General features: G+C 37.2%; 1 protein-coding gene across 1 annotated transcript in view; it reads left to right on the forward strand.

Moving 5' to 3' along the window:
- The window catches only part of CYP39A1 (cytochrome P450 family 39 subfamily A member 1), a 74,098-nt gene that overhangs the window by 37,058 nt on the left and 24,349 nt on the right, over window positions 1-12,691 (forward strand). The window contains exon 8 of the mRNA XM_022582055.2: window positions 5,724-5,857. Coding sequence (XP_022437763.1) covers window positions 5,724-5,857 — 134 coding nt within the window. The remainder of the gene's footprint in view (window positions 1-5,723; window positions 5,858-12,691) is intronic.

Below are 12,691 nucleotides of genomic sequence, written 5' to 3' on the forward strand. Positions count from 1 at the left end.
GTGGCGCAGTGGTTGAGAATCTGCCTGCTATTGCAGGGGACACGGGTTCGAGCCCTGCTCTGGGAGGATCCCACATGCCGTGGAGCAACTAGGCCCGTGAGCCACAACTACTGAGCCTGCGCGTCTGGAGCCTGTGCTCCGCAACAAGAGAGGCCGCGATAGTGAGAGGCCCGTGCACCGCGATGAAGAGTGGTCCCCGCTTGCCACAACTAGAGAAAGCCCTCGCACAGAAACGAAGACCCAACACAGCAACATCTTTAAAAAAAATAAAAAAAAAAAAAGAAATGAGGATAGTTTAAGAGATCTCTGGGACAACTACAAGCATACTAACATTTACATTATAGGGGTCACAGAGGAGAAGAGAGAGAGAAAGGGACAGAAAACCTATTTGAAGAAATAATGGCTGAAAACTTCCCTAACCTGGTGAAGGGAACAGACAGACAAGTCCAGGAAGCAGAAAGAGTTCCAAACAAGATGAACCAAAGACACCCACACCAAGACACATTATAATTAAAATGGCAAAAGTTAAAGACAAAGAGAGAATCTTAAAAGATTCACAATATTTCTTTTCACATTTAAAAGAATATTGCAGAAGGGGGTTTATTGCTGTCTCCTTTTGGGAGACAAGTCACCAAACTAATTTTCATCTCACTAAAAATTTCCAGAAATTTGTAACCAGTACATTCCCATTGCCTATAAATAACTGTTATAGGATCATTGGGCATATAAAATGTATTGTAAATGATATTATCTACTTCAGGACATTTTATCCTTTCTTACTCTTTCTGAGATGTGCTAACCTTTTCCAGTGAATGTAGGTTTCTTCTTAGAAGAAAACAGCAGTTTTGTAAATATATGAAAATATCTCTGGAATAGAGATATAATTTTTAATTGAATATTTGAACATCACTTATCATATTCAAATTTTTTTTAATTCCTGAAATGAAGGAAAGGATGTAAGATACTTCTTTTATATTCCTCTGGAATACTGTAAATTCTTTATTTACTATTTCTCTTTAGCTTCATCTCTGTTCTTTAAAAACTGACTTTTTTTTCAGGAGCTTATCTTGAGGTCTGTGCTTGAGAAAATACGCCAGAAAACTAGCTTCCTACTGTTATTCTGTGTCAGCAATTGATGTCTCTGCTTCATTGCTTTTTAAGAGAAATCATAGAAATGCTGGACTTTTTCAAAGCTGTTACATCATTTCCCCAAATAACAGTATAAACACCAACTTTTGTTATCTGATATTGCCTTTTAGCAAAATTATTATAAAATTTGGAAAGCAAATTTCATGACCAAATTTGGTAGGAATCATTGCTTAAGGTTATTACATCAGATTCTTTATTTTTCAGCCTTTATCGCATGCATTTTTTATCCCAGTTCACTGTCCTTCATGTGTCCTATGACCTTTTGCACACACCTTAATTTTAAACATTTTAAATAAGCTGTTCTGTGAATATGAAAGACAACGTCTATGAAGGAAGACAACCTCACAGTATAGAACAGCAAACAGAACTGAGAATCCCTGCTTTCAAAAGTAAAGAAAGAGGTGGTAGAATGTGTAGGGATGCACTCTTTAAATTTCAGTAGAGTATATTCTTTGCTTCACTTCTCTGTGTGTCCCTTGGTAGACATACACCTGTCTTTCGTTTGTGGGGAAGCACACGGCCTCCTCAGTATTCATCCCCACCTTCTGATTCAATCTCCTCAGAATTATGTCTCCAAAAGTATGAATGACTCGGCAAATGCCTGTCATTCTCCTTTTTTTTCGCAAAACATGGGTTATTTTCCCAAAATGATCAGTTAAATCTTGATATAATGTTACTTCAGGACTATAGGAACAGAATTTTTGTATTTTATGTATTTATTTATTGAATAAATGTGTGTGTGTGTGAAGGGGAGGGAGCTTGAAATATGAAGAAGACAGAGGAGTCATCTCTCAACAAAGGACCTGCTTTAGTGATCCTGTTTGATTCATGTTCCTTTTTTTTTTAGGTCCAAGAAATCATATTTTTATAATTAATTTTGGAATTTAAGTTACTTTTCTCTCCGCCTGGGTGAGTGCTACTCATCCTTCCAGGCTTAGCTGAAACTCTAGCCCTAGGCAAGAGGGAATGAATGCTACTGAGACTCAAATCCTCTCTTATGAAACTTATATTATAGTTATTTGTATCCAGATATTATTTTGTGTCCTTATGTCCAAGCTCCTTTAAAACAGTGACTGTGTCTTTCTTATTCGTTTCTCCTCGTAGGGGAGGTGCTGGGACCCAGGGAGCAAGGGTAAGGGCTTTTAGTGTAGACAGACATAGGTTTGAAGGCTGCTCTGACACTTTCAAGCTTCTCCTTGGACACATGATAACTTGATAGTCGGCAGATTGTGACGAGGAATAAATGAAGTGGTCCAACATATTGGTGACATTAGATGGTCAATAAATTAGTATTATTCTCTTCCTATCTCTTACAGCACCTATGCTTGGGCTAACATGTAACAGATATGAAGCAAATATATATTGAGTGAATAAATGGTTGAAGTAGTAGAATTTTAATCTATTATATGTCCTTAACAAATATAAATTACAGTTACTGTGTTCTAACATGCTTGTCATCATACCTGCGGAAACCCCAAACTATACAGAATATTTTAGAAACATTCTTTGCTATTTCTGAACTCAAGACTCATCCTTTCTTTCATTTGGTTTCAAATATCCTATGATTTGGTTTGACTTTTCTTTTTTTTTTGGTACGCGGGCCTCTCACTGTTGTGGCCTCTCCTGTTGCGGAGCACAGGCTCCGGACGCACAGCCTCAGCGGCCATTGCTCACGGGCCCAGCCGCTCCGCGGCATGTGGGATCTTCCCCGACTGGGGCACGAACCTGTGTCCCCTGCATCGGCAGGCGGACTCTCAACCACTGTGCCACCAGGGAAGCCCCTGGTTTGACTTTTATTGCATTTGTGCCAAGAATTAAACAGATGGCTTCTGAATTTTACCCCAAATCACCCATGGTTTCTTCCCTGGCTGCCTTTTGTACTGGTCCCCATCTCCATTAGGCCCTAGCCCTTTCGATGATTACCTTGGCATTCTTCCAAGTGGAGCCTTCTAATTTTAGAGTCAAAGCACTGGAAGAACAAACCACAGATGTGCATTGAAATATGTACAGTATGGGTACAGAGCCATTTCTAAGAGTTATAATAAGAAAGGTCTTTAACCTAAAGATGTTGTTTGAAAACAACATCTTCTTTTTCTTTGTCTAGTCTGAGAATACTACCTTATTTTTCCTGCATCACACTGGGACTTGAGAAACTAAAAATATTTTTTCAAAACATTTATTTTCCAAGTGTAGTCTACATCTCTTCTACATTTGTAGGTCATAATAGATTTTGTTTTCAACTCAGAACAAGCTTTTGTTTATTGTATAATACAAAACATTTTCTTGAACTTTATAATTCAATTAGTCTCCTAAGAATAATTCATAAAAAACTTTTTCTCCAAAAGAAAGTCAGAAACTTCACTATTACCAGAGTCCAAACTTTTTCAAGTCCAGAATTATGCCTGTCTCATAATAGGTTGGTCACTTTGGAGTCACACAGACCTGATTTCAAACACAAAATCTGACCCATGGTAGTCATTTATCCGTGATCACTTAGAGAAATATTTATTTTCTGTATCCTATAGCTTCAGTAAAGTAAAATACAAAAAATAAGTAGAGGGATTGTTTGGTGAATTTGTCTAATGTAGATGCGCTAAATAGATTTTTAAAGAGAAAAAACCTTTTTTAAAGTAAGATTTAGAATGTGAAGTGTAGGTTACTGCTAATTTATTTGTAATGTCCATTCGGCAAGGGCCCTCATTTGCTGGGGTCACCTTGGTTTCCAAGATAAAGGTGAAATTGGTCTGAACTCCCTCGCAGAGTTCTAGGGATCTTTGGAGGGAGAAGTGATGGAGGCAGCCAGAAGTGGAGGCCTGTGCCTCTCGGAGTTTCTCTTGACTTCCAGTCTCGCATTTCCTGATTTCTCCACTTCCGCTATTTTCTCTTCTGCAGTTCTGCCTCTTTACCATACTGCATTGCTTCCTGGACATACCCAGATCTTTATTTCCCCAAGTGTTAACTTAAGGTATGTGTTAGCTGACTTTATTAAAATATTAAAAAATATAGGACAAGGAAAGGGAAAATTACACAGTAGCCAGAAACAACTTAAAATTGAGTATATGACATAAAGTTGAATTTTCTGTTCTTAAAAGTCCCATCTACCATTTCTCCCTTGGAGAGTTTTCCTTAGTTTTCTGATAGGTTGTCGGTCACCTGCCATGTAGACAAATGGTCTTCTTTTTCTTTTTTTTTTACACTCAAGTACACTCTAAAAGAAACTCAGATCCCCTCACACATTTTTAAGTTGTCTTCTAAAATTTGTTATCCTGCATTTCAATACCTTCCCTGCTTTTAAGTATCTTCAAATATTTTATATCTCATAGAACGGTTTCCTTGCCTGCATGGTGTACCTGTTAACTGTGTGTTTATTTCTCACCTCCTAGACTGAGTGTATTGCAAGAATGCCTTCATTGTTGTAACCCTGGTGGAGCCTGACTCAACTCCTGCCTCTTGCTCAGTGCTCAAAAATCTGTCAAGTTTAATGGAGTGTATAGACGCCCCAATGGGAGTTAATAGAACCAGAGCTCAAAAACCCTAGTTCCCAGACTCCACTAACCAGAAACATTTGCTTCTGACGCCTCAGGAATTCCACCTGTACTGACAGAGAAGGTTTCCCAGGCAGCACCCACCCAACCCTCTTCTGCAGGATGGGCTGGCTTTAGGACAAGCCTCATCCAGAGTCAAAGAGAAATGTGGCTGGAGACCCACATTCCATTCTCATCCACTCATGCCCAGTACAGTTGGGGGGAAAATGTGAAAGTTGACTTAAACTGACCATGTTGTTGACTTTTATTAAGCAAATACTGTCAAAATTGAAAGCTGAGTTGTTTAATTTTCAAAATGTAAACATTTTACTTGAAATATCACTAATTAAACTGTCTCATTTGACTGAAGGCCCTGACCATATGTTGGTCCATAGAAAGATCAACCGCAATCCTTTTCCACGTGACTTCAATCTAAATATTAGCTAAGGTATGCAACTTACAGTAGGAATGTTTGATGTACCTGTGTTTAGAGAGCTCATCATTCCAGATGAAATACATGTGTCCCATCACCCCTTTCCTAATATTCTTTTTGGGCTTTCTGAAATGTATGATTAAAAAGCAAAAGCAAAAACAAAAACAAATCAGCAGGGAAGAGATAGAAGTAGTAAGTCAGGTGGCTTCTCAGATCTCTTACTTCGTACTTTTGATGCCGATCTTTTATTGCTCTTTCCTTAAGTGGAATGAGAATTTGGACAAGAAACAATGAAATGAGTAAAAATTGAACATCTTTCTGACAGGGACTATCTTAGTCATCTGATAGCCACAGGACTGTGAGAACCAAGGTTGGATACCAATCCATTACATTACAGTAATCAACATTGGTTTAGTTTTATATGCCATACATTTTATCTTGGTAAGAAGAAAATGATGAAAAGAGTCAATAACTTACTAAACTTGGTATGCAAAAGTAATAATAATATTAACACCTGATCTCAGAGACAGTATTTAACTTATATAGCTTACATAAAATCATTTTCTGGCCTCTTTAAGTCCATCTTTTTTTTTTTTTTTTTGAAATTCTCTTTCCAGGTAAAGATAAGATTAAAGTGTCTGAGGATGACTTGAAGAAACTCCCTCTAATTAAATGGTGTATTTTGGAAACCATTCGTTTAAGAGCCCCTGGTGTCATTACTAGAAAAGTGCTGAAGCCAGTTAAAATTTTGGTGAGCGTTGGTTTTGTTTTAAAATAATGAACCTTCTGGGGAAGAAAAGTAGCTATTTTGCCCATTTATGATTAGATAATTTCTTAAGTTCCATGAAGTACTCTGTGACCCTAGAATAGGTTACTAATAAGATTTGGGCAGCACCAGTTTGTTAATATAGTTATCTATCTATTGGTAGCTATTTTAGCTAAAACGTAAGCCTTTCATAATCATTTTGGCTATGTGATTCTACATCAGAATTAGTATAATCCTATTTCAGTCGGGCAGGAGGGTCGGATAGCGTTTCCTCTGCTGAATCAACCAATGAGTATTCCTGAGTTGGAATAGGTTGAGGAATTGAGTGCGTGAGGGAAGTCCTTTAGGATAACTGGAAGACAGTTCAGACCACAGATCACAGATACCGGAACAGATAGCAGGAATGCCATGGGTAATAGAAACTGATATTAGGAATTAGTGACTGAGTGAGGTCCGCTCTATGGGCAAAGTAGGAGAATATTCTCAAGTGCACCATGAAAGGTATGTGCATGTGGCAAACGTTCAGTTCAATATTTGGTGAATCATTCAGGAGAACAAAAAAAATTATTTTTTAAAGGAATGATTTGGGACCTAAATTATCCAGATAGATTATAATTAGACAGCCCTCCGCTCTTGTTAGCTTTTTTTCCCCACGGCTTAAGAGTGCTTGGATTAAAATCAAGACAATTTTGTAGTAATAGAATTCAAAAGAGACAAAAAAATCCAAATTTGATACAAGTTGCAACTTGCTAAATCCAAAAAAAAACATAGTTTAACTGATCTTATGTAGATTGTAGCATTTAGTTTCAGCGAGATTTTAACAGTTTTTGCTTTTAAATAATCAAATTATCAATTACTTTAAAACTATGACTATAAGAGAATATATATTTAAATATTTATAAATTTAAATATATATAAATTTATATATGTAGTAAAAGAATATATATATTCTGTATTGAGAGGAAATAGTCAAACAACTTGGTGCAATTAAGTAGAGCAATGTGTTTATTACTTTGAATATTACTATAATTGTTATTGAACTTTTAGTAAGCCTTATCTATATTCTGGGTAGTAGGAAATTAGCTGAAATGCAGAATAGTTATTTGACAAATAAGTGGGTATTTTGATTGTTATTTTAAGCATATAGATACTATACAAGTTTTGTTAGATTAATACCTAAGTATTTCTGTTATTCTGGAGCTTTTGGAAATGGTATTTTTAATTTTTATTCTTTTATTTATTTTAATAAAGTGGGCTTTTCTTTTTATTTATTTATTTTCTATTTGGCTGCGTTTGGGTCTTTGTTGCTGTGCGTGGGCTTTCTCTAGCTGTGGCGAGCGGGGGCTACTCTCCGTTGCAGTGCGCAGGCTTCTCATTGCGGTGGCTTCTCTTGTTGCAGAGCACGGGCTCTAGGCACACGGGCTTCAGTAGTTGCGGCACATGGGCTCAGTAGTTGTGGCTTGTGGGCTCTAGAGCGCAGGCTCAGTAGTTGTGGCACACAGGCTTGGTTGCTCTGCGGCATGTGGGACCCTCCCGGACCAGGGTTTGAACCCGTGTGCCCTGCATTGGCAGGCGGATTCCCAACCACTGCCCCACCAGGAAAGCCCTGTAAATGGCATTTTTAAAAACTTTGATTCTCCATTGTACATTACTTGTCTGTAGGAATATAGTTGATTTTTGTGTCTTGACCTTGTATCTGCAATGTTGTGACGTCAATATAGAAACCTAAGTTTCATTACAGTGTAAATCTGTCATTGAAAAATTTTTTTATACATTATTCTTCACATTTCATGCATCTACGGAGTTTTCACATTTATTTCAAGGCCACATTAATAGTACATTGAGTTGATAGCTTAAATATTTAATTATTTCCTGACTCTTGAGAGTTTAGGTAGTTTTGTTTTTAATATGGTAATTATTTGTATCTTTGTGCCTAGTACATTTTCTTTTTTAAGGATTATCATTGAATTATGTTTTCGTAGTGGATTACTGGTCCAAGGGTATGAACACATTTATGATTCACTGCCTAAAATCCTTTTACAAAACTGGGCTATTTTATAGGTCCAACACCTATGGATTCCCAATAAAAAAAATCTTAATTAAATATAATAGATATCCAAAACAATTTAATAAATTATTTTAAAAATTCATAGTCCCTTACTTCTACCTCCTCACACCCACATGTTCTTCCTAGAGGACATGAGGCTCAGAAGCATCCAAGGCGCCTTCCAAGCCCTCGCAGCTGCAGTTATGTCTCTCTCAGTGGTAGAGCAACCCCACAATCACGTACTCAGGCTGCTATCATCCCAGAATGTTCCAGCATTTCCTTTCATTATTTTTCACATCTCTTTTTAATATTTGTAAAAGGTGCAGTGTTTCCTGTACCTGCTATTTCTTCTGTACACAAAATAAACACTGCCTTTCCTCTTAGGAGGCCCAAACTAATCACTGTGATGTTCACCCTACAGAGTTGAGACTTTAAAATTAATAAATGGAACAGGTTTTTTTTTTCTTATTACACAAGCAAAGCATGGTAATTAGGGGGAAAAAAAGACCATAAAAAGAAGCTAAAGGAAGAAATTAAAAATTGCTTAGAATCTTGCAAGTTAGAGATAACCACTATGAACATTTGGTATTATTATAATTTCAGAATTTTTTCTGTAATATGTGCATTAAAAAATAAATTGGGGTCACACAAAGCTAGTTTTCTCACAACCTGCTTTTATTTTATTTAATAATAGATCCCAAATAGTTTTCTGTATCAATAAAAGACATCTACATCATTTTGAATTACAGCGTAATCTAATATATGGACATCAAATAAATTTTAAAATCTGTTCAATGTTCTTGAATATGTACGTGGCTTCCATTCTTTCACTATTATAAATAGTGCAAAGATTAACATTCCTGTAGCTAAATATTTGTGCACTGATTATTTCCTTAGTATAAATTCATATGACTTGGTTCTTTTAAACTTCAAGTATATTCTAAAACAGGTGAAATGTCTTTGCTGAACATATTAATATGCTCCCAGGAATTTGGATCATAAAAATCATTTCAGATGGGATCATCTATGTTTTGACCAGTTGGACAACAGGTCAAGATTCCTTGCTATGAATGCTAGAAGTATTCTCCACTGCTCTTTCCTAATGGAATCTGAACAGGATATTTATTACAGTCTGAACAGAATATTTAGTTTTGCTCCTATAATCATTCCTTTCTATATTTTTTTGGAATAAGTGAGAATGGACAAACTCTGGTTTCTTTGGTTTATTGTATTCCTTCCTTCTCTTTATTATCAGTATTATCAGTATTTACTATCAGTATTTACTGTATTAGAAACTAAAGCTGAGAAATTGTTAAAATATTTATTTAATAATTCATTTTAAAATAATAAGAAACCTAATACATATTAAAATAATTGTGTGGGTTTTTTTTTAAGATTTTTTTTTGATGTGGACCATTTTTAAAGTCTTTATTGAATTTGTTACAATATTGCTTCTGTTTTATGTTTTGGTTTTTTGGAGCGAGGCAGGTGGGATCTTAGCTCACCGACCAGAGATTGAGCCCACATGCCCTGCATTGGAAGGTAAAGTCTTAACCACTGGACCACCAGGGAAGTCCCCAGATAGCGTGGTTTTATGAAACATAACTATATTTTTCAAAACACAAAAAATATAGAAGAACAGCATCATTTTAAGCGTTTGCAAATCTCTCTGATGCCTTTTGCTAATAGAAGAAATCTGAATTCCCATATATGTGTCTGCATTCAGTTGTTGTGATATATTGTTTCCTATTAATGGAAATGAAGAAGCTTCAGCCTCTCACAGACATGTAACCAAAAAAGGAAGGAGTATTTTATTAGCCTTTTCAGATATTTCTGTGGCTATTCTTTGATACTACGCTAAAACTCAACAGAGGTAGTTTCTTAAAAGTTTGTTGCAATCTGAAAATATATTAATGAATTTTTTGTACTCAGTTACATTAAAATCCATTGGTCTATCCTATACTTTGAATGAGTCTTTTACCCAGGAATGGTGTTTGATCTGGCAGATTCTCTGAAAATGTCTTGGGACTCCCAGAAGACCCTAAGCCACCTTTGAAAGCCACTGTTGTGGAGAGAAGAGGGCTTCTTATGTTTAGGATTAATCAGTGAGACCACAAAGCAGATGAACAGACTGTACCATATCAAAATTTAACATGTCCTATTTTTTAAAGTATAACCTAAATTAAATGTCAGCCAAAAATTAAGAATAAATGTCAGTATAAGTACAATTCAAGGATTAATAATTTTAATATTTAATGAATTCACAGATCCATAAGTAAAGGACTAATATATATATATAGATAAATGAGGATAGGACATGAGCACAAAAGTTTTATAGAAGAAAATAACAACATGGAAAATACTCAGCAAAGACATAAACTTTTAAGCAGCAATCAAAAAGAACTTATTTAAAATGTCAGATTAGCAGATGAGAGGGCAATGAAATTGATTCTCTCATATATTTAGTTAGAAACATATCTTGCTACAAAATTTGAGGAAACAGTTGAGCAACATGTATTAATAGCCTTAGATGTTCAGAAGATGTAGGACATGTATATTCCTATGTCTTCTGAACATATATGTTAAAAGATTTTATATGAACAATGCTTTGTGGAAGAAGATGTTTGGGATGGCAATATTTATTATAGCAAAAATAGTAGCGAATGATTGATTAAGAAGCCACTGGAGAGAAAATTATTTTAAATGAGTATACAATATAAAAATAATACTTATGCTATAATATCAAGTGAACAATATAAGAGTCAAAAATTATTCAGTAGGATAAAAACAATATGTATATACTAGGTATTTATATATGTAAACAATATCAGTATATATAAACAACAAACTATATTTTAAAACAACAATAAAAAAACCACAAAGCTAAACTACTGTTATTAGGTAAAAGTACTCGAGGGAAGTCTAGCCAACTGATAACTGTCTTGTTGCCAGCTCTCTTGTTGTTTTCTTTTCCAGTTTTTTCTATTTTTCTGAATTTTCCAAAATTTCTAGAAAGCAGTTTTTATTACACAAAAGAATATACTTTTAATTTTTAAAGTACTTTTTTTTTTTTTTAAGCAACTAACACCAACCAAGCTCCTGGCCGAGAGCTAGAGAGAAAGAATGTGCTTTGGGGCTCCTCTGATGGATGCTTTGCCTTTACAGGACTCCTCTTTTCTTGAAGTAAGAGTCTGCATTCCTTGCACCCACTTTGGTCTTAGCATCCTTCTTGAGTTACAACAGAGAATCCTTCTTCTCTTCCCTCTTCAAGAAAAGCCAGTCTCCGGACTAGCAAATGAAGTTCATCTGGCCTCACAGCATCCCTGTGGGGTGGGCTGGCCAAGTTCACTTCTGTCTACCTGACAGGTGTCTTTATTGCCAACACAGGGAAGCTGTGACTTCCACTTCCTAGTGATCTATGCCCTGGTCCTCTGACTGTTTTGTCTCCCTCTTGATCTTTCTCTTCATGTGCCATGTTAACAATGACAGGACCGTCTGGCCCAGACATAACGATGTCCGTTTGCTCAGAGGATTCCTTTGATACAACCAGCTCTCACACCCTTTTCTGCCACTCGCCCGCCTGGCATTTGCTGCTGCACCAGGAACTTCTGTCTGGTCTCCTCCCTGTTGCTAGTGTGAATGCTCTTCCCGAGGCCGCCTTTGAAGTCTTCCTCTGCTACCCTGCTTTGTAGGCTGCAGCAGTCAGCATCTCCACATCACGATCCTAGGTCAGCAGCCACTGAAGAGGGCTGTGGGGAGGGTGGGGGGAGGGGCAGGGCAGCAGCTGCCCTGACAGGATGCCTGGCCCAGGGCTGCCCCCAGACATATCACGGCCCTCCCCACCTGATTTCAGAGCCAATCATGACCCCTCTAGCCTCAGTTCCAACAGAGGTAGAACAAACACACAAGACGGGGATCTCACAGGTCTTTTCCACTTTAAAAATGCTAAGAGGGCATGAGCAAAAGTCTCCATCTCTTCCTATCTTGACCTGACTCTCTCCAGCAATCCTGGCACTGAAATTACCAACCTCAAGCAATACTCAGCAACCATCGGAGTCAACAGGGGTTCTCTTGGGTTAAAAAACGATGGCCCCTCCCCATACTCCACTCCCTGCCCACACAAAAAGACATGTTTTCAATTGGAACATGCTACTGTTGTAGATACGTAAACTTAAAGTAAGTGTTTTGCAGATATCTTGAGGACGCTTCAAAATTACGCAGGATTAAACAGATGTGGCTTCTGACGCGTGGCAAAGGGAGTTACTAATAAAACGTCTTCACCTCAGTAGAGATGGTAGCTCTCTAGCGATCTCACAAAGGCAAAGAGCGATCTCTTTGTCCTCTGGTTCCTGAGCAAGGCGATGTAAAGATGATTTTGTGAAATAGTTTTTAGTCCTTGGTATAGTTTATATATCATGAAAAGCTATTATAATGTGAATGGGGAAGGATCACGCAGACTCTGCTGCTTGAGGAAACATACTGTTTATCGTCAGTTTCACAACCACTGAGACCTCAAACGTGAAACCAACCCAATAAGCCCACAACACTTGCTTTGTCCTATGTCTTCCTAAGCAGTTGTCTTCAACTTCTTTCTGCCCTAACAGCTGCTGCTAGAGTGAAACAAACAAACAGAATCCACTGCCCCTGCCCTGCCACTGCCATCCGCATCCCCAAAGACAGAACATTCACTGCCCCTGTTCTCAGGGCCAGTATGGCCAGTGTCCTGTCTCAGAGTTCGTTTTTTCTGTTCTAGAACCTGGGAATCCACTGTG

This window comes from Delphinapterus leucas, chromosome 10 (assembly GCF_059928025.1).
Source record: "Delphinapterus leucas isolate spDelLeu-1000000601 "Yukka" chromosome 10, BTC_Dleu_Yukka2, whole genome shotgun sequence".
Taxonomy (NCBI): domain Eukaryota; kingdom Metazoa; phylum Chordata; class Mammalia; order Artiodactyla; family Monodontidae; genus Delphinapterus; species Delphinapterus leucas.